The sequence below is a fragment of the Myzus persicae genome, unplaced genomic scaffold (assembly GCF_001856785.1).
Source record: "Myzus persicae strain clone G006 unplaced genomic scaffold, MPER_G0061.0, whole genome shotgun sequence".
Lineage (NCBI taxonomy): Eukaryota > Metazoa > Arthropoda > Insecta > Hemiptera > Aphididae > Myzus > Myzus persicae.
Genome location: NW_019101814.1, coordinates 191,613 through 215,335, shown reverse-complemented (window position 1 = coordinate 215,335; position 23,723 = coordinate 191,613). Strand labels below are relative to the sequence as shown.

General features: G+C 32.0%; 1 protein-coding gene and 1 pseudogene across 1 annotated transcript; one reads left to right on the top strand and one right to left on the bottom strand.

The window, feature by feature from the left end:
- LOC111030480 (nostrin) lies at window positions 1-17,248 on the bottom strand. Its single transcript, XM_022309994.1, has 13 exons — window positions 17,037-17,248; window positions 7,156-7,255; window positions 6,979-7,064; window positions 6,570-6,820; window positions 5,900-6,054; window positions 5,743-5,831; window positions 4,214-4,349; window positions 3,982-4,149; window positions 3,718-3,876; window positions 2,453-2,608; window positions 1,673-1,781; window positions 234-359; window positions 1-144 (listed from the first exon to the last, which is right to left on the bottom strand). The coding sequence occupies exons 1-13, from the start codon at window positions 17,045-17,047 to the stop codon at window positions 38-40; spliced, it is 1,653 nt and encodes a 550-aa protein (XP_022165686.1). The 5' UTR covers window positions 17,048-17,248; the 3' UTR covers window positions 1-37.
- A 30-nt stretch (window positions 17,249-17,278) lies between these two features.
- On the top strand, window positions 17,279-22,049 carry LOC111030481 (annotated as a pseudogene).
- The last annotated feature ends 1,674 nt before the right edge of the window (window positions 22,050-23,723 follow it).

The window sequence follows — 23,723 nt, the reverse complement described above, 5'->3', positions numbered from 1 at the left end:
TTATAATTATATACAATATAAATATTTTAAACACATTTCAGTCAATTTCTACAACGTATGTAGCTGGGAATACTCCGACAGCGCCCTTCAGCTCTCCTAACCACCAGCCGTCGGACTTCTTGCTGTGGATGTGTATAACGTCGCCTAAAACAAATTAATAAAACATAAAATAACACGATTCGATTATCCTCTAACGTGCACCCCAACGGTGAAAGTTTTAATGTTTGGCTTACCTGGTTCTAAGCTCAGTTCATCGTTCAATTTCGCTGAATACTGGTAGAGAGCCTTACAGCGAGGTTTTTTGATGTTTTCGTCGTCATCGTCATCGTCAGCATCATCTTCGTCGCTAGAGAAATCATCTATACAAATAAATCTTCCTGATTAGTACTACGTCGAATGAACAACAAACAATAACAATACTACAAAATATCACAAATTGAAATTAACCTAATCTAACCTATACGAACAGTCAGCATGTTCAATATGCAGATGATGATATAAGTGTTATTATAATTGAATAATTTTGTCTTAATATCTAATGACTAGTTCATACTTTAATTGTAATAATATTTCTATACATTTGATAACACGTGGTTTGATGATTTGAAGCATCACGGTACATAAGGTTATCACGTCATGATCATTATAACAACTATATAATCTACATAAACGTTGTGTTTATAAGATTAAGCAAGTTTTGAATCATATGAGTGTTGTAAACAGCTACTTTAAAATCAACCTTATCAAACCTATTGCACAGTTGAATCAATGTAGAAAAAACAAGTTTTTGATTTCCCGATGAACAAAATATTAAACATTTTTTTTTCACTTTACACCTTAGTTGAAAAGTTACATCGAGTCCTTGATAATTCATACAGGGGTTTATTAATCTGATGTATCTAGATTATACTTGGATTTATGTGTTTTTCAATTAACATGATAAGGTAACTATTTATAGGTACAAACTTCGTAGAATTATATTGTTTTGGAAATACATTTTCACTATTGAAAGTAAATAATAAATATTCATTACTTATCAGTTATCAGCAAATAATTTTCAATTTTCATTAATAAAATTATGTTACTTGGTGTTTTCAATCAATAAAACTAAAACCATTAAAAATTGTACTCCTATCTCATTGAATTTTTATGCGATTAATATATGTTTAAACTGATGAGTCTGCATTCCTTTGCGATTTTAGACAATCGAGACAGTTTATAGATGGAACACAGTCATAATAATAACCCTCCGTGGAGAATTATAGCTACATTTCAGTGATGAACGAATACGTGTTTTTCGGTGAAACGTTTTACGTTTTTGAAACATGATTCATCAAATCTGGCGAATAAAATAAAACAATACACCGACGATCGATATAATAGTAACAACACGGAAATCAAAAATAATTCGTGTTAAAAAAACAATTCATATAGGTATTTATGGCACTAATTGGCTAATTATGTGAGACTACTGATATTTCAATCGTATCACGACGACGACAGTTCCAGTACACGACGCATATATAGGAACGGTTTCTCTAAGAATTTCCATCGACCGTTTTTCCCCTATCTACTGTCGTCTGTCCGTCTAAACATATACGACAACGAGTAGTAACGCGATCAGAACTTGATCCAGAGAGATTCTCATAAACGCAACGGAAAAATTGCCCACCGATGTCAGTGCCGTCCGCGGATCCTCGGTCTGACCACATGGACTCGTTAAGTAGGGCGTCGATGGGAGCTGCAGAGGACGTCAGCTTCTGGCACACCGACGCTGGCATCTAGATAATGGACAGAGAACAATACATTATGATGGTTAAAGGTTGATGGATAAATCGGACGTCCGGAAATTGGGCCTCCACATTTAATCTTTTTTTCGAAAAGGAGTACCGCGGTAACTATTGCAATTCGACATATTTTTTAAGAGGTGCACGCCGCAACGGGGCCACGACTTCACCATTTTTATGAACTCCTTATATTATACTTGTCGGGGGAGATAATATTATTATTGTATTAATATTATTTACGAGTTATATATTATTGTCGCTATGCCGTACACTAATTTGAAGGTTTTTTAATTGTATCTCATTATTCAAAAAAAAAATAATTGGTTTCGGAGTGTTGTAATAATTTATAACCGACTGTGTATTATATTTCTTGGATATTTTTTTTTAATTAAATAATAATTGCGTAGCTTTATCGAATGGATAAAATAAAATAAATGTGTAAACATTGAATTTATTCAAGTTATTAAGTCACGAGTTATTTTAGTTAAGCTATAAATATAATATGGCCCGATTTCCGGTGCTGTTAACCATTTCATTTCATTTTTTGTAGTGGCCCAATATCTGGTCAATAAGGTGTAAAAATATTTTGTAAACGAATCGCCGACCGTCCGATAAGACTCGGTGGGCGGCAACGACCGATGTTCGGGATTTGCGTGGGTACGTACTTTGAGCACCGACATCTGATGTCCGTTTTTGTCTCTGGTCGTCTCGATGTGCTGCGAGAACGTGTTGGATGCTGCTGGCGGGTGACCTTCTAGAGTGGCCAGAGCAGTAACTACCTTATAATTGACCGCTTCTAAGTACAATATCATTAAATTCGTCTGAAAACAAAGTGAGCACGTGACATGATAGTATCATTGTAATCATTGCATAGGCGTCAAGTGTGTTGTTTACTGCCGCAGGCTGCAGCAGTGTAACACAACTCGTACGCGCATTTAATTGACAATGGCTAAAACGAGTTGATAGATACGATGATTACAAAAGAACAAATCTCAACGACAACTGTTGCGGTTATTTTATGATATTATACAGGGTGATACGCGCTCTGCACTCCCATATTTACCATCCATAACGATGAATTTATTCAAATTTATTCTGATTTTTTGGTAATTTTAAAATACACTAGAAGATACATGCGTAGAATGTTTTAAGGAGTAAAATTTAGGCAATTCACACGACACGTACATTTGGGCTGTGACTGCAGTGTGTGAGATGTATAGTAAATGAACATAATGCGTGTGTGTAATCAGTTATCGCTTTAAACTCTCGCACAAGCACATTTCAATACGTCGTGGACAATAAAATATATTTGTCTTGTATACAGCTATAAGAAATACTAAAAGCGGTAGTTAATTAAACACAGGGACTTCTTAAAGTTCGATATTTTAAAATGGTCGAATTCATACATTCCTAGAGTAGTTACTATGACCCAGGTTATTTAGGAATCACTTTCTATTTATAATGTGATGTGACCAAAACGATTACAAATGTAATGCAATTATTTCACAGAACTCAGAAATTAATATCTTAATTTTAAGGTTCTATAAAATTCAAAATTTTAAATCGGTCGAATTTTAACTTAGTGTAATACGGATATGGTAGCTCCACGATAATGGGTTTGGATGATATGGTTTCTATGATGATTATTGTAAACTCGAGTAAATAACTGAAAATATGATCCTAAAGTAGGTATACTTAAAAATTCCAAAAACAAAACAATTTGGATAAATTCGTTGCTTGATGAAAAATGCTTAGACGAGCATGTTGCGAATCACCCTGTACATGTTATCAGTTTCCGAAAAAGGAAGATCCAGTTGGAACTCGTAATAGAACATTCCGAATCGTCGACGGGTGCGCCCGACGCCCTCGCGAGTCCCGATAAGGACAAATGATGGAGTGTAGGTATGAAAAAAATGTGTTCTGGACTAACGTGGTGAAGTTTTTCGTAGACGTTTTTGTGCGAGTCGTCGTGTTTCAAACCGGAAGAAGCGTGGTGGTGCATCGCGTTGGCCAACGTGTCCAATCCTTTTTTACTGCGCCGCTCCCGGTCCAAATCCTGTCTGACGAGCTGCAGTATTTTCGTCAACGCCTAACATAATATTATTATAATTATATTAAATATATGTATTTTTTTTTATATATATGTTTATTATTATTGTTTTTGTCGGGAAAACGCCCGTGAAAAATCACTCACGGATATTCTTCTTTTTTTGTTCATCGCCAGATTCGTGTGTTCTGGATAAAAGTCGGGCAGCACTTGGATGCTCAGATCTTCGTCGTATCGATTCACTGTGTCTGTGATGATTGTAAAATCTTGCGACACATCGCACTCGTACGTCGGTTCGCTGAGTCGTGAAGATAACTAAAAAACAAAAGGTGGCTTGTTTAAGAGTTGGGTGAGAAGATAAGTACGACGATTAAATTACCTGAGAAATTTTTGGAACTAACTGTTGGTAGGTCTGCGACACGTGGTGAGCGTATTCCTTCAGCCTCAGCAGGCGCTCTTCCTCTAATGTCATGAAATTTTTTTCGGCGTCGTTTACAGACATTTCCCATTCAAGCCTGTGAGCAATGTTTGTATTGTTATACAAATAAAAAAATCACGGTCCTCACCGTTTCCCGCCAAGGTTACACTCCAATTTCCGCAAAAATGAATTAATATATTATTTTAGATATTTTTTGAGAACCCCTGAACCTAAATCCATCAAATCGTAATGATTACGATATACGCACCTCACCTCACCTCACCTCACCTTACCTTTTATAGTTTCTATATCATAACATCAAGTAATATAATTTTACCACTGTAATTTCCCAACGTACGTACATGGTATTAGCTAAATTTATATTTGATGCACAACATATAAATGTATTAGTATACCATAGCTATAATTATAGTTGTGTATAAGTTAAAAGAATTTTTAGAAGTGGTTTTACAATATGTTTCATTAAAATATATTACCAATAGCATAACAAGTACCTATACAATTTAAATATTAAAAATATACCACATATCACTGGAGTTTAAAGACGAAATCATTAAATTATAAAACAAAATTACATAAAAAGTACAAAAATGTTGACATATTGTTAAAACTTAAAATGCTAATAATAATACGAGGTATTAGGGGTTCTCAAAAAATATCTAAAATAATAAATCTATTTATTTTGGTGGAAGACGACCCGATGATAAAGATTTAGGGTTTTTTAGGTTGAAAACATAAACCCCCAAAATCAATGTGGTCATATTCTTTGTCGATTGATGTTTAGCTTAAAAACATGCACTTTATATAAGTATAATATAAACTATCAAGCACTTATAAAACTACACTTTCTACATCGGTATGAAGGTATGTATTTTTTTTTTTTTAATGTTCTTCTTCGGAATATGAAATTAAGAATAGCGATTGCAAATTACAACCTCATAAAGTAGAAGATATAAAAATAATTACTTAAGTAAAACTGCAGGGGAATTTGCTTCTGCTGCATAGTATAGGTTTAAACTTCAAAGTGTACCTAACCCCCGTCATTGACTAGGTCACTCACTGTAATATGAAGTTGTCAAATTGTTTTCAATGATAAATTATTCATTATATTCATATATTATAGTATTACTTTTTAATACTGATTTAAATATGTTTTTCCCGACTAAAAGGTAACTTACATAAGTACTGGGATTTACCCCCTCTCCCACCCCGTGACTAGAAAAAATATGAAACCATAAACCAACTTTGATGTAGAAAATTGGAGCACATTTTCTGCTATAAAACAGGATGGATACATAAATCCAAAAATTATAAAACACACGTCATTGTTTTTAATAAGATGCATATTTTGTATCCCTCGGAATCTTAAGAACATTTTGTATGGAAACATGCAGTTCATCAGTACTTATTTAGTACTTATATAACATTAGAAACAATATTTTTTTTTAAATTAAATGTAATATTCTTACTTGGCTCTAGCTGTTCGAACACAATAAGTATAATATTCTGTGTAACTCTTTTTTACAGACTCTTCCAATTTTCTTTTTTTGTTTTCCAACTAAAAAAAAATTAACTTGCTTTAAATTATTTTGGCATATAATAAACATCACAAAACTAAATACTTACTTTTGTAGCATCTTTGATTAAATTCGTATTACTTGTGAGGATCGAATAAGAAGCATCACTTGTCATGTCTTGAACTTTTTCGTTTTCTCTAGCCACTGTAAAACTTTCTTTTTTACTTCTTCGTTCATCGGTTCTCCATTTGTTCATACACTTTTCTAATAATTTAAGACATAATATTAAAGCTCATCATTTAATAATATAAGTGTATATATTTTCATCAAGAATTACTTATTGGTTATATAATATTAAATCATCTAATTTTAAGCAATATGTTTTAGTACAAATGTCTAATGACAACCAGTGTAATTTCCATACATTATTATCATTAGGTAAACATTGAAAAATTAAAGGCCTATTTTAAATACATTTTTAATAAAACTCTACTCATTTATAGCACTGCGTGCTACTTTATTCGAAAATGTATTAATAAAAAAATAAATAAAAGTAAAAGTTAACAGAAATAAATGTTGAATCCTGTTTGGTCAAAGAAAATACTTGGGAATATTCATATTTTACAGTTTCCAAAGTAGTATAATTGCCTACTAATTCGTCCTTTATGATTGATTACATAATATATCTATAGGTATATATTAAATATCTCATTTATACAACAAATGTTACTAACCATACTTATTTACTATTTTTTTCCCCTAATTAAAATACAACTTACTGGTTTTGCTGACGTTGCATTCAACTGTTTTTTTTATTCTACAATGCGTTTCTTGCAAATTCTTAAGTGGTTTCACTATGTCGTCCTCCAACGAATTAGCAATACAACGGTGTGCTTGACCATCGGTTTCCATCTCTTTACCAATAACTAACCAAGCTTTTTGTATGGAACCGACGCCTTTTTGTGCGGCTTTCATAAGTTTCACAGAAAGCTTAGACATTGTTTTTGCATAAAGCAACTCAAGTTCCACTCTAAATTGTTTTACAAAAAAATATTGTAATATAAACCGTGCAACCAAAAAACAAAATAAACTTTAACATAATATAATATATATTTAAGTATTATAATATATTATGTCATAAATTATATAATAATTCATGGAGGACTCCTTTTTAAGTGTGTTGTTTACCTCTCTTGCATAATGTTTCCAAGTTCCTTGCAAAAGTCATTGCCCTTTTTCACAAATTTACGCAGTTCGTGATATCTTGAATGGCCCTAAAATAATTAGTCGATTAGAACACTGCAGCCCACTCTTCGTCCCCGCGGGTGGGTGTGCTACAAGGTTGTCTTGCCCACAGACACTTACCATAGTATCGAAGTCGAATCCTCCTCTGAGCGTATACCTCAATTTGCCCTTCCTGCTGCCGGATAGGCTTCGTTTATCTGTGCTCATTGCGACAGAATGTCTGCGAAAACGTGAACAGTACAAATGTAATTATAATATTTCAACAAAGTCGGATTCAGCTTTCTAATAAACATATAATAATATTATGCGTATATATATATATATATGTTGTACACGCGTGTGTGGTGGTGTGCACGCATAAAAATTGAAAAAGTAAAATTTATTTTTGTCAATAGACGAAACCGGTTGGGCCGGGCACTCAGCTATTGTAGAACCCTCAAAGAGCCGCCGATTTAGGTCTAGTTGTTTTGAAAGTAATGTCCACTCTGGCCACCATCAAGATACATCCGAACAAGGCCATCTGCTTTCTCTGAGTTGTTAACAACACTGAGCACAGTGCTTCTTTTTTTTTTTAATGAAATAATTGATTTAATACTTATCAAAAGCATCATTTTCTACCGTAAAGAATAATTCTGTAATTAATGGATTTTAGCACGCTCTATTAATCGACAGAACCACGAGGATTATGTTCTGCGACCACTACACGCTATACAACATATACCCATAATATGTATTGCTGCGGCGAGATGTAGCACATTCACCTCGGCATTTTACCAAGAGAAATTTTCTCGCACATCAATACGAAGTCTGATTACTATAATTCAGCTCTATACTGACAATAATGGACTTCATATCTGAAAAACCTGTTCCCGTGACATTTCTGCAGAAACAATACCGAGTATAGGTACTTAGAACAGAGAAAAAACTCTATATATTGTACATTTCATGAAAAAAACCTACTTTTTTTGCTATTAATAAAGAGTAACATAAACGTATTATTTCCACTTGAAAACATTTTTGCTTCGACAATATTAGACATCGACTAGTGCGTCTTCTACAGCACCGCGTTTATAATTTAAATTATAAAAATAATTCATTACCTAAGTGTTGTGCAATAACATGGTAATATTGTACAATTGAATTGTTTTTTTTTTCAATTCATTAATAAAATAAAATCCTTTAAATTGAAATTCATCGAAACGAAAACCATGGTAGTAACAGTGGGAGTGATAATTATTCTATATAGTGTTATTGCATTTCGAGTACGTGAGTCTAATAATTGGATAGTTAAGAACACTCAGTTATGATTAACCTTTAACATTACAATTTGCTAGGCTTGGAAACAACAGAGAGTTGTAGGTGAGTTGTATATATATATATATGTACATACTTATCGGCTGTATATATAATAATATACCATAAACGAGTATAGTATAGAAACCCTAATTCTCCGCGAATAGTGAATTAACTTTTTTCTTCGACCGTGACTTGTTATTGCTAAGTGTTTTATAAACTCTAAACGAATTCATAATAATATATTGGTCATCTCGCTGGTCTATATGAGCACGAAAACAAATTTAAGTATTTTTATAAATCAATAATAAAAGTATAAAATAAAATTATAACAGATGTTCGTTGCATACATTATCGGTTGTTTTTTTTTTGTGTGTCTGTGTTGGAGTGTAGAGTTAGCTCATTTTATTTATAAGTGTGTGTGTATACATTTATATACTTCTTTCATATAATATTATAATTATTATGTGTATATATATACATATATATGCGTGTGTTTATCTGCCAGTCCACGCCACGGGAAAATATTCAAACATCGTGGGGTATATTGTATTTCAGCTTCTGCACGTGTAAAATATATTATTTCGCACAATGACCATCAAAGAATACTCAAATTTCGAGTAAAGAAGTTGTGAAAATACTGTGTAGAGTGTGTATCTCTATACTTTTCTTTCTATATTTTTAGTGTAATACACTAAAATATACGTTAATTATTTTGAAGTATGGTATTATATTATTTTTTCGTATGGACTAGGTAGGTATATAGTCTATAATTGTCGTAAGTATCTATATAGAATCCCAGCTACGACCATTAAACGTGCATCAAAAACCACAAGTATACGATCTGTAACTCTTTGGTTTTGTGTGGTAAAATTAAACGCAGACGCGGCTCTCGTCGATACGATTTTCGATTTAAAACAATCCCAATACTTATTTAAACGTCATAAAATAATAAATAATAATGTGCATGAGTCGAATAAGACTGACAATGGCTGAGCACCGCGCGCAGTAAAAGAAATTAAAAATATGTGAAAAACAATAACCGCTATTGCTAATCAATCACGTATATAATAATTAATATATGGAATTGTCCACGGACGAACACGATAATAATTGTTGGTTTAAGCCCGTGACACACGTGTAATTTCGTGTGATAAAAATATAATGAACTCGGCGTGATACTACGATGACGTTGAGAACGAAAATCATTATTTAATTAAATAGGTACGTCCATTGGCTTATTTTATGTATAGATGTTGCGTACATGGACCTAATAGCGACGGTATTAAAATAATATATTCTTGTACGAGTATGGTACATCGCGTGTCTTCGAAATAATAGTGTATATTTATTTTGTCGAAACATTATCATTATTTTCTGTTGCCAAATAAAATCGGTGTGAAATCACGAGTATAAAAAAATATGTATGTCACGGGACGGCGGCGTATGTTTAAAGTGAGCATAATCGTATATTATCGACGCGATAAAAGCACGATCGCGTGAAATCGATATAAAATAGGATTACATAGGAAGGTGCCTTTCGTATTCCATCAAAATATACTGTGAGAGCACTACGAACAAAAAATATGAAAAATACCAAAAATCGTTTTTATGCCCGCAGATCGTACTCGTCATAATTCGCTCATCTTCTCTCATTATAATTTTTTTTGTATTCTAAAAATATTAGGTACTCGAATTTGGACGCCACCTCCTCCTCCTCCGATCGGTTGTAATCATTAAATAGCACTATTACACTATATTATAATATTATTATTTTGATATCAAAATAAATAAATAAATACCTTCCAATATTTCGAGAACGATCGGTACAAGATCGACAGTGTACAATGTTATTGTTTACAGTCGGGTCTCGATAGCTCGAATCTCGAGGGGAGGAGTAACAGTAAATTTGACTTGTGTGTTTTTCGAGTCATTACCTCATACACACGAATCAAAAATACTACATGGTGAAAACAAAATCCGATCCATCGGGGTTTTCGAGTCGTCGAGACTCGGCTGTAATCAATAATTTATCACAATACTGATATTATTGTTATACGTATCGTGATTGAGCTTACCGGAGCGGTCCTATTGAATGAGAGATGGTCAGCGGCCTGGATGGGCCGGGAAAATGGCACGAAATCCGGCAAGTCGTCGGGACTCGGGTGTTTCACGGGCGGGCGGACGACCGTCGAGACGCGCACATGTCGCCGGCGCGGTAACCTGCTGTTCGCGGAACACTGAAAAACTAAACCTCAACGCGGGCACGGCGGACCACTTGACGATCGTTTTCCACGTAGGAGAACCCGTTCGGCGGCGGCACAGGCGGTGGCGGAAGTGCGGTCGGGTTGGCGGCTGACGGAGGGGGGGGCCGAACGCGTATTATGTGGCCGCACGCAGCCGTCCGCGCACTTACCCCCCCCCCCCCTCCCCTCCCCGACGCGCCACCGTCGATTTATAAACAACACGAAAATACAATACATGCATATTGTATAATGATAATATTATAATGCGTCTATGTTATTTTTAAGGCTACCACGTGATCAGCCTTGTGTGCGAGTGTTGCTATTACACATACATGTATAATAAATAATACTGCTCGAATTTGTTTCGTCCTCAGGATGTAGGCGCACTGTTTGTTTTCTCACTCTCTGACCCACGTAAACCGTAGACGAAACGCGTTCACTCGAAATCAGATTTTTTATTGTTTCGATGAGTGAGATCACAGTAACATCATCCATAACGAAAATTATTATCGTAGAGAATAATGTTTTTCGGGGTACGATGATGACAATTATTAACGATTTGTCTGAATATTGTCTCAAAAGGGTTTAATAATTTACATTTTTTTAAAATTTTTTTTTTTAAGAAAATATGATGTCAACTAGTATTATATAAGGCAGAGGACCTGTAGCTTTAAAAAATCACCAAATATGCACTAAAATGTACAAAATATGCATTAAAAAATAAGACTATTTGTATGAATACATTATATTTAAATTTTGATGTCTGCCACCGACGTGGCCCGTATTGATAATACGTATAATAATATCTTATGCAGTGAACAATATCTGTACATAAATAAAATTAATAACCGGAAAATAAATGGTCTTTAGGAAAAACATACATGTAAGAACCGTCATCAACCATATTAATATCATCAAAATTTTTAATTCAACATTATTTTGGTTGTATATTAAATATTTAAATTAAATAATAACGTCGACGGTAAAAATATTGACGAAATGATACATTTTTGAAAATATCCATTCTAAAGTAGAGAATCGAAGAAATATGCACTAGAACCAAAAAAACTCGAAATATGCATTTATATGCAAATTATAATTTGAAAACTAGCATTTTGTCTCCGTGAAACGTATTTGTTTCTTACTCTACTATTTTTGTGATTGTGCAAAACAAATATTCAAATGCTACAAGTTCTCTACCCTAGTAATATAATATAAAACCTATAGAATATCAAACCCTAACCTCAGACCTCGATAATTTTTGTAATTGGTGATTAAATTCAACCGGTTACTCAAAAATTATAAAAAACGATTTTAAGCAACTGCGTTTTATCTATATTACGTCGTGCGTGGGTCTGAGAAAACAAATATTATTGTGCAAACATCCATATGTTTGCTGTTTATTAAACTTGTAATACTGAACTCTCATGTGTTTTCTTGGCAATTATAAGCGTTTAGATTTTGGACCAGCCTATGAGTTTAAAATAATTGTGATCGGGGCCTAATATTTTAAGACGATTTGGGAATATGGTCATAGCACACTATATTGGCAAATTAATTTTTTTTCAAAATCGTTGTTACTCGATTGTCCATCTCACTCTACTACAGACCACTACAACATTACAAAAATATAAAGTTACGATCAGCACACCTCATAATATACGCCTATATATGCATTACATAACTCGTCATCTAAATCAATTAACTGTTTCCCGCGAACAACGCAATAGTCGCTCTCCCCCGCCGGATGCAGAAAAATAAATATAATACACGTCATATTATAATACAGTCGTCGTCACAGGAAATGTCAATACAATAATATTATGATATCGACAACACGTAGTTGTAACCTGCAGTAAATCAACATCAATGCGTTTTCCGACCAGCACAATTCAAAATTGTACATCGGGCGTACCGTAATTCACAAGCGTTCCCACGGCAATGACGACGTCGTACGTATAAATCGCCTCGATGAAACATACGAAAATACTTGTCCCAGTGGATTAATCATGCAAGTACATAACTGTTAGGAATTCAAAATTAAGGTTAAAATATTTAATTTTGAAAAATTCTACGTTAATTGCACACAACCCCAGATTAAATTTTCATCGGGCTCCGCAACACCAGACTCTCTCATTTAAAAACATTTTTAATTACTACTTTTTCCGTCTGTATAATATAATTATGTAATTTTGTACCATTTAAAATAAAATAAAAAAACTTGTATGGTTTATAAGTCTAGTAAAAATAATTAGATACGTGTTTACACATATTAAACCCAATTATAAATTATTTAAACAAATATAATTTAGCCACTATACAACCACCGCAGTAATAAAATCAGTTTTAAGCGTAATACGCCATTACTATAAAATATTTTTACCTCTCACAAATAGGTCAAAGACGCCTAATATAAATATTAGGTACATAGTAATATCATGCATTGTTTACAATTCCCACTTTCACTAAATTACAAATTTTATCATATTGTTATCAAATACAAATGTATTATGAATAATTCATATAGAGTTTTAAACAGTTTTCATTTTTTATTTAAATATTTTGAAATATCTGTAAAAAAAATTTGTACAACGAAATGGGCCTCAGGAACGTCTCCCGGTGCACCCTCCCCCCCCCCTGATCCGGAATCGATTGTACATCATTGGATCATATGAAGGTTGTTTAATACGTTACAATTTAAAATTATAATTTTAAAGATAATTTTCACTGTCAGTTAAACCTGCACGAACTAAGGCGATATCATCTTGTGCTTCGATATTTTATTTGAAAAATGTTAACTGTGCCTAAACAATATTTTACCTCTTCAGGAGTTTACTATGCTCTCTTCTCTATTCGATCCCCAAGCCCTTTTATTCAACTGTTTATACAACTTTACAGAACATTACACAAATTAACGTAATATATTAAAGTTGAAACAAACTTAGTTCGATTTACCATATCGATACATTCAGAAGTATTATTATAGTCAATTAAAATAACGATAACACCTATAATGCAAATTACTCTGCCAATCACTGGTAAAATGACTTAACTGTAATTATGTAGTGCAATATTTAAATGATTCTGCATTATTAATATTAAACTGAAATCGACTTGTCCATAAAAATGTTGAAAAATGACATGGTTTGTTTGCATAGTACACAAATTAAAGTTTTTAAAACCGTAAGTATGACAAATATCATAAATGCTGTAATATTGTTGCCTGCAGGCCATGTATTAGTTTCTATGAAACTGATTTAAAAATATTAATTTCATAACCAGCAGTATAGCTAATGATGACTTTCGAATTCTGAGACATACTGCAGCAGTATAATTTGGAACATCATTATTCATTGTATTCGATAGAAATAAAATATTCCAGTTGTGTTCAAAACCTCTACTACTTAAGGTATACTACCGGTTTCTTTTCGATATTTTGTCTATTGTACACTGTTTTGATATTTAATTTTACATTCATACAGTTACGTAGTTGTTTTTTCTTTGCTAACTATAATATTTAATACGTACTTATTATTATCCAATAATGATCTCAATTATTTAAATAAATCCAAATGCCGATACTAAGCCTATGCCCACATGTCCAATAATAGTAAAAAGTAAAAACTGATAATTAGTATCAAATATAATGTAGTTTTTAGTGTTTATACTATTTTTTCATTTAAATAGTTTGTATTGAGTAGGTATACAATTATTTATTTAACCTTATTCAAAAATAATTATTGGTTATTATCTATATATGATAATAAAGATAGGTACCAGTGTTATATAATGCAAGTAGTCGATATTTTATGATGCACTAGAATACTAAAGAACTGATAAGAGTTTTAAGTAATTTCATCATTACTAACACATCGGTTATCATTAAATTTGTTTTATATTTGATACCTATGGTAGGTATAGTACACAAATATTACTGTATTCTATAATAAAACAATAATAATTTTAATACGCATTGGTTATATGGTTGATAACAATAATATCTTGTTATCAAATTGTGAAGCCCAGCATTTTAAGTACGAATAATACACACGGTTTAGTGTCATTTTTATTACATTGATGCAATGCTGCAGTATAATAAAAGTTTTCTGTACACCGAAAAGTGCAAAAATGCAATATTGTGATATTGTTCCCACAATAATAATCATAAATTATATTTATAATACACGAATACACCATTCGATCGTTACACGTTTTAAAAATTAACAGAATATTATTGTAAAAATTAAAGCACTGAAAACGTATGGAAGTGATATTTCTAAACACTTTCTACCGGTGTGTATAAAAAACATTGCATCGAAACAGCGACTGTTACAATAATGTTGTGTGCAGTTATTTTCTATTGTACTGTAGGTACGTCATTGTTTAATAATAAATAACTATAATTAATTAATAATTGTGTGGTTTTTTTTTTTTCATAGTGAGTAAGGCGAAATCCGTAGTACGCGCACCTTGCCTACTCGACTGTTAATATCTTATTTGTTTAATCATTGAATCCATAATCTATGCCTTGTACATGCGTAAGCCTATACGACTCGCTGGTATCGCAGAGTGAATAATTTGTGCATGCGAGACTCGCAAATTTCTGTGTAATTGTTATCCGCGGTTTAACGTGTGAAATTGAAACCAGATCGTTTGAATTAAAGTACCGTTGTCGCGGGTTCGTCCAATTGTAGGTATATAGGTAAATACGAACTATTTAGAACAAAATCCTACATGGCCATAATATATATATATTATTATGCGCAGTGTATCAAATCGAATGTTGACATATTATATACTCTTTTTTTAACATCCATCCCGTCCAACGAGTTCCAGATCGGGCAAAACCACCGACGAGGGTATAATGATTTAATGGTATACCCGATACCGTACTCCGCAACTATAATATAACACTGTACAATAATATGATATTGTGTTTCCCGCAATAAAATAAAATATGAACAATAATGATTTCTTTTTCTCTATTTATGTGTGAGTGGTGTGTGAGAAGAATTCAAAATAATATTTAATTGCGGATGACTGCCATGCCGTTTGACTAACATTTTTTTTTTTGCTTTTGTTTAGCTTGACGATTTCCCGTCATTCTGGACAATTTTATTCAGACTCAGTACGCCCGTGGAGTAGTACATAATATTATTATTTTATTTAGACGATACTATTGCACACACGCCGCCGATTAGGTGACATCGCAACGTTTATTTATGTATATGGTCTGAGAAATATTTGATTCACATCGAACCACACGATCTATTTATTGAATATTACAACATTACATACACACCATATACACATAATAGTAATATTTTACGAAAATCAAAAGTAACGTGACTATTGCAGTTGATTCATGAAGTTTTTTTCGTGAAAATTTCAGAACGAAATATTTGAAAATAACCAAAACTTTTTGGATTATCCCGGAGCTTAATGTTAAACACGATTCGCGTGAAAATATAGGTTTTTAAAATAGTTAATGTGTAAAGAAACTGACGGAGGTTGTGATTTGGATAATTGTTCCTGTTTAATTTTATCGATATAATATTATAATCTGCTATTATAATGGTGACCTAGAAGCGACGGTTCGTCGTAATTTGTCCTATAGCTTGTTGACAAAAACCACAAAATCGACACGTCTTCGGCTTGGCCAGCAAAACAAGATCATTAGACAAAAACCATCATCTACCGTATTTTTTATTTTACATTATAAATTATAATATGTAGGTAGCTAACCAAATAACTTGGCTGAGCGTCAGAATTTAGCGTACCTATATGTCCTGTACACATTATATAATATACCTACATACAACCAAACCCACGTGCTACTCAACAAATCCTAAGAGTATTTCCTTTTAAGATATTTGTGTCTTACAGACGTGTCTTGGAGTTGTAATTTTCTATCAATTATCGTTCCAATTATTTATTTAAAAAAACTAACTAATATAATATTTTAAATAAAGTATAATACATAGTTGCGTTCAACAATGCTATATAACTATATTTACCCGACCGCATTGGTGCACCTAGTATCTATATAATTGATGTTATACAACGTAGCCTCGTAGGTAGTACTTTAGTTTTGCCATAATATAGTCGCCCAACAAATAGTATTGATAATTTTAACATAACATCAATTTTAGATCGAAATATCAAATATTTCAATTATCAATAATTATAAATATAAGTATAATATACCTATTATAACCACAAAAAAATAATTATTGAAAAAACTGTTCAGTGTACATTATTGTACTTAACATTTATTAATTTACTGAAAGTTTAATTGAATTAAGTAGCTACCCTTTTCAAGTTGTACATCAATAATCAGGTGGGTACACGCAGTTGGTAAGTAATCGAAACTATGCAGGTTTTTAAAACTAGTGTTGAAACGCATTTTAAAAGTCTTTCGTTCACAACGACTAAAACTATAAAAATATACAAAATTCTTACTTTATCTTCATAATATGATGAGTTCCTCCAAATCAAAGACGGCAATGACAACATGATTTTTAATTTCATGACCATTATACACCAATATACGTATAAAATGTATACGTTTACAACGCGTACATATACTTCAAGAAGGCTTTAAAGTTTTACGACAATATTGTGAACACGCAATTGATACCGACAAGCATGATCGTATAAAAATTGTTTTTTTTCGGGGATAAAGACGAACTGAAAAAAAAACAATATTAGTTAATGGAAAATCAGCGTCAACAAACAAAAAAAAAATGAATTACGAGAATTTCAAAGAGTGAACAATAGGTAAGTAATTCTACAAACTACTACAACAATTGTTTTAATTTTCATTACAACTCTATATTATTATTTAATTAAGGATATTTTATGTAATTGACACCAATAATTAGTTTAATTTGGCCTTTAATATAAAATGCAACCAATAACACAGTAAATTCAATACGACTATGCGGGCTTATGTTCATGTTATCGTTGTATTGTAGTTGGCTAAAAAAGTCAAACGATACTCACTCGTTGCATAACGAAAAAACTCGGCCATTGGAATCATTAACGTTGCGCTTTATATTTTATTAAAAACAAATTTAAAAAGTAATATTAAACTGAAACTGTATGGTCTGTCAGCCGAGTGATAATGTATAACAAACTATGTGTTCTACCTATCATGATTGTTGAGTGATTACTATAAAGTAGTAAGGTACTAAGGTACTTAGTACCTAAATAAATTTCAAGGAAGAAAATATTTCGAAATAATGTATGAACCGAATAATTAATTAATAGATCACCGTAATACTATAATGACAATGCTCCTAAACTAACCATAATAAGCCATTAAATATAGACCTGCACCTGACTTGGTTCATTATTTTTATTTACAGAATGTTCATAAATACTTAACGAACAAAATATGTTTCTTCCAGTTATTTATCTATTTATTATGTGTTTCATACGAATCTATTTCCATATTTAGATAGTTAAGTAAAAGAAAAATGTATACATTTTTCTTTTAACTATTAAACTCTCAACTACGTGTCTTATCTAAACTTAAACAATATATTAAAAATTGTTTAATAATACAAGTAATACAAAAACCTTATTTACTAATGTTGTCATTGTATTTTTTTCATAACTAGTATGAAGTCCTCACGATTTTTGAACGAGTATCAGAGGGCTCTGGTGAAACAATCATGGCCGATGATTGTTTCAAATAGTTTTTGGACTTCGTTTTATACTAAGTATACAAAAGTGTCTATACCTACTTTCTAATTGTATTTTAAGTACACCAAATAATAAAATGTATGGATTTATATGTATATATATACTTTTGTTTTCCGAAGTCTATTCAAGAGAAGTCCATCATATCAATTACAATTCGATCGTTTCGCTCACGTTCCAATCGAAGAGCTTGAATCGAACGTTCACATTTGGCACACTCTTTCAGGACTGGATTCGCATTTAAAACTGCTATTGAACTCTTGGAAACACCCGACGAGTTACACAAAGTCCTCGTGGATTTGGGAGAAAAACATCGCAAATTTCGTCTTACGGTCGAACACTTCGAGGTAAAAAATAACCAAAAAAACCATATATAAACATTTTACTAAGACAAAAACACTGTAAAACTATTAGTTTGATTTTTTCAATTCTGATTATTTTTCATGGATTATTTAATCTTTTCCTGGCGGTAGTGCATATATTTAATAGGAAAGTATGGAACAATATTAATTCAAGTAATGCATATGATATGCAACTGAGAACTATATTCAATCATCTGATGTATTACTAAATAAATAAACTTTTATCAAACTAAATAATCAATTAGGTTGTATGTATAATGAATTTGACGTATATACAGGGTGTAACAGAAAGATCTGAAGAAATAAAATTGAAGCTAGTTAAACGTATGACTAAAATTGTAAAATTATATGGATGATAAATAATTTAAGAAATATACTCATGTCAGGAAATGCCCGAAAATAATGGTTTGAAAAAAGTTATTACGTTTTAAATTAATTTACATCGAAAAAATATTGATATTTCAAAAAATTCTTCTAAAAAAACCCATCTGATTAAGGTACATATTTTTACCATCAAAATTGTTCTTATAATCAGATTTACAAATTGGCTATTTTGAAATTTTCCAAAAAAATTTAAATCAAATTTTAAACTAGGTATTTATTTTCAGTTTCAAGAAAAAAAATGGATACTATAAAATACATAGCGCAAGAGTTCATAAATTAAATATAAAAAAAAAATTTAATATTCATTATAATAAACATTATTACATTAGTCAGTTATTTCTGTTACAGCCTGTGTATATTTATTTATTTATATAAGTACGTGATAGTTTTAAAAATGATCCATAATAATCTATTTGGTAATTATAATGAGTTAAATTATTTACTATATTATGAGATATTACTTTTGAATATTTATTTTACTATTATGCGCACCTAAGCATAATATAAAAACTGTGAATTTTCAAGAAAATAAAACTTACAATTTTCTTAAAATCAAAGTATGACTCAATAAATTATAATGAAAGCTTACGTATAAGTACTCGTATATTTATATCAATACTTCAACAAAGAAACGAATAATTGCGTATGCAACCAACTAATTATTATTAAATTTGAATATTGTGTGAAATGTGGAAGTGTTCTAATGATTTACATTTATGTTAATTTCGTGCCACTATAGTGTAATAATAATATAAACTGAATATATTATCATCGGTCCGGTGATTAAATAATAATTCCAATAGTTTGGTTATTTTTGTAACGTGAAATTAATAGTAAATATTATTATTATTATTATAAGCTACATAGTATTATTACCAACACCAGATTTGTTTTTATTCCTACATCAGCTCAACCAATAGTCGTAAAAGTAAAACCGTATAATATGATTATCTAGGATCTATACCTCGAAAAAGATTAAAATATTGTTTTGTTGAATCTGTGCTACAACTATAACACTATATTATTGCTCTTTATGTTTTTAATGATATAAACTCAAAAAGCCCGACAACATACTATCGAATAACAATTTTATAAGCCTCATTATAGCTAAAAACTGAGGGCCGAGGACCCTAGAAGCCGGACATTTGTATATTACATGGGGCAGGGGGCAGTGAAATATTTGTATGTATTTATTTTATTTTACCTATTTTTAAATGCGTTTATGAAAAAATAAAATCATAATATTGTTTTCGGCCATCGGAATAGATTGGTGGGCGGTCGTTTAATGATGATAAAATGAACTATTATTACATCGAAGAAGTTCATCTAACTTTAAATGTTATCGACAATGTTGATAATCTATGAAAGGTGTATTAAAAAACGTAATTTAGTATAAAGTTTAAAAAGAATTCCATGTTTAATAACAATATTTATGGAAAAATAAATTCTTCATCTAAAGGAGCTGTAATAATTTTACAATAAATGGAGGGGCCGTGTAACAAAAAAAAAAAATTGAGAAACACTGGATTAGAAGACTAAAAACTGCGAATTGAGGTAACATTATAACATAATATTATGATAGTACTATATTATAGTCATTGTACGATCGCGCCCCAATAAAAAACTCGATAAAATTGACGAAAGAAGATTCAAAAGTTTGTGTGCGGGTATCGACGTATCGTAAATTTTGACTAGTCATAGAAACGAGCTTAAATTACATAACTGTGTACCACTCGCGAAGTAACCTATAAGAACGTGTCAAACGATCTAACGGAAATCCGATCGAACGTGCTGCAGCTATATAGGTAGGTATGCGTACCTGGTTAGGTTAGGTATATAATAAACTAAATAATATGTGTGTATATATATATATATATATATATACATTTTAAATTATAAACTATTTTATGACTGTATATTATAAATTATAATAGACACTCGAGCGCGTAAATGTATTGCGGTCGGGACTGTTTCAGATAGGACGTCCGTAATAATTGAATATCGAGTGTATTCATATCATATAATATAATACAATAGGTTCCGATTTTTTTTCCAATATTATCGACAGTTTCGATTCTCTCGGTGTCGCTCTACATAATAATAATAGGTAGGTACCATATTGTATTCTCGTGTCTCGTATTTTATGGCCGTTCGACTGGATACGTGCGTCATACCGGGTGATTCTTTCGACTACTACAATTAACGAGCATTTTTTTTTTTTTTTACAAGACGATGTAGTATAGCATACAAATAAAATTAAGAACCAGCTGATGAGTGTAGCTTCTAATAAGTTGATAAAAACTAAGAACCGATTTGAATAAAAAAAAAAAAAAATTGTACCGAGAAAATGACTGTGCTGTTCGTGATAACGAAATGTCACCTTTTAATATTAAAATAATATATTATCGTGCACTGTTTTGTAAAGTAAAGTATAATATAGCTTTGGAAATGTATTTTAAATTGAGTACCTATATGTATACTATGATAACAATAAGCGAAGTTGCTTTATACGAAGAAAAAAAAAGGTAAACATTGTAAAAAAAAAAAACCCCCCACAAGCCCAAATAGTTAACAAAATATATTACAAACCTAACCCTCCCCCCCCCTCTTATAGACAAGTGTCTGCGGGCTCCTACGGATTTATATGGCGCGCGTCATCATAGTAATAGAATTAGTTTTGATAATATTGCAGACGTTATCGTTAATTATTGTTTGCGCAGGTCGTCAAAGACGTACTGACACGTATGATCGAGAATCGCTTGCCGACAGACGAACCTGCCAGAGTCGCGCTTCTGGCGGAGGCGTGGAAGCCGTGCATAACCTTGGTGATCGGAGTGATCATGGATTCCGCGACCGCCACGGATAATTAAATCGCGATTTATACGGCGGCGGCGGCGGCGGCGACGATAATAATATTATCATCATGGCCGCAGACTGTGTATAATAAACGTTTACAGACTAGCATATTACGTCAAGTCTGTATACATACTTAGAGCCCTAACAGTATATAATAAACCGCAACACATTTATAGAGTACATATATATATATATATATATTATATTATATTATATTATTATTATGTATATATCTAACCTAAATTGACATCCTGGTGGGGGCGGAGACGACCCAATTTCGGGACTTCGTCGCACTGCTCGAGCACACCGTGACCGTCAGCGCGGACAATGCCTACCTATTTAATATGCTATTACATCGAACGAATAATTAACAGACTAATTATCGTTTAAATACGAATCGCGATATCATCATCGTATATCGTTTCGGAATGACTGGCAACGGCGCACTGCTGCAGGAAAGGGCGTAGGTACCTATTTTTTAATATACGGCCATACACAGGTAGGTACACCTACCTATTTAATATAGGTACGTTGTACATGTATGAAAAAAAACCGATGTGCACACACAATAAATGTGCATATAATGTAAACATCATTTGGACAGGAAGAGCTGCGGTGGCATACACATAATACTATACTATACTAACATCTTATATTATACAGGGTGATTCACCCAGAACGCTCCCCCCCCCCCGAATTGTCCCTCGATTATATGCAGCATATTTAGTCGAATTCTGATTTTGGAATATTCTCGCATGGCCTCTGGCCACCTAAACTTACTATATTTTCAAACATAAAAAAATCTTAAACAGATGAGTATTTTTTAAATCTGTTACAGTATCTATATGAGCTCAAATTCGAATAAGCATTCGGCGATGCATTCATTGGTCTTTATAAACTTTGTATTTATAGGATAATAATGTTTATTATTATGATTTGAAAATTATAGAAATCACTGTATAGAAATCCATTAGTATTTTAAGTGTATACAAATTGTCCGAGTGCAATAAATACTAGCCTATACGTATTGCCATTGGCTAATGACCTTATAGTGTACACTATCCTTATAGTTCGAAAGGCTTAAAACTTAAAAAAAAAATTTGATTTTGATTTTAACAGTACGTAACACTGGCATTAATTTTGTCTCCGTCTCACAGGTGCGTAACATAGCAAATTTACGTTGAACAGATCACCTGTAGCTTTGTTACTTTGAAAATTACAGTGCATCAACTTATTTTAAAACTTGATGGTTAGAACATTATTTATGTTTTTATGTGGGTTTTTTTACAATAGTTTCTAAAATGCTCATAACTCAATTAAAAACTAAATTAGAGTAAGAAACCCACACACAAACACAGATGATGTTCTTTCCATTGAGTATCATAATAGGTCATTTCACTCTAATTAGTAAGCTAAATAAGCTATACGTGATCTGCTGACCGTCAATTTGCTATGTTACGCACTTGTAAGACGAAGACAACAAATGCCAGTGTCACGTTTTCTTAATACTTAAGACCTATTGACATTTTCAAAAAAAAGCATCTAAGCAAAAATGTACAATCAAAAAAAAAAAATGTATCGCCACAGAATTCCAAAGTCTCCTGCAATATATTGGGCATCAAATGTATAAGTGATTGAAAGTATTATCTTATAACATAAAAGTCACTTAGATAGATGTATTATAGTTCGCCCAAAGATTCCGAAAACCAGAACTTATATAGTGAAAGCACTAAAGGAGGACGGCCATCGTAATTATCAAATCACTATTACTATGGAAATCACCCTATATTATGATAAAATATTGTTTCGTATAATGACAAACCAAATAATGTAATACAAT

Bases quoted from the DNA above. Each gene is read 5' to 3' on its own strand.
- LOC111030480 (XM_022309994.1), bottom strand. The intron at 6,821-6,978 runs GTAAACAACACA...AAAACAATTTAG, and splicing joins GGAAACATTATGCAAGAGAG to AGTGGAACTTGAGTTGCTTT. The intron at 145-233 runs GTAAGCCAAACA...AATTTGTTTTAG, and splicing joins TGAACTGAGCTTAGAACCAG to GCGACGTTATACACATCCAC.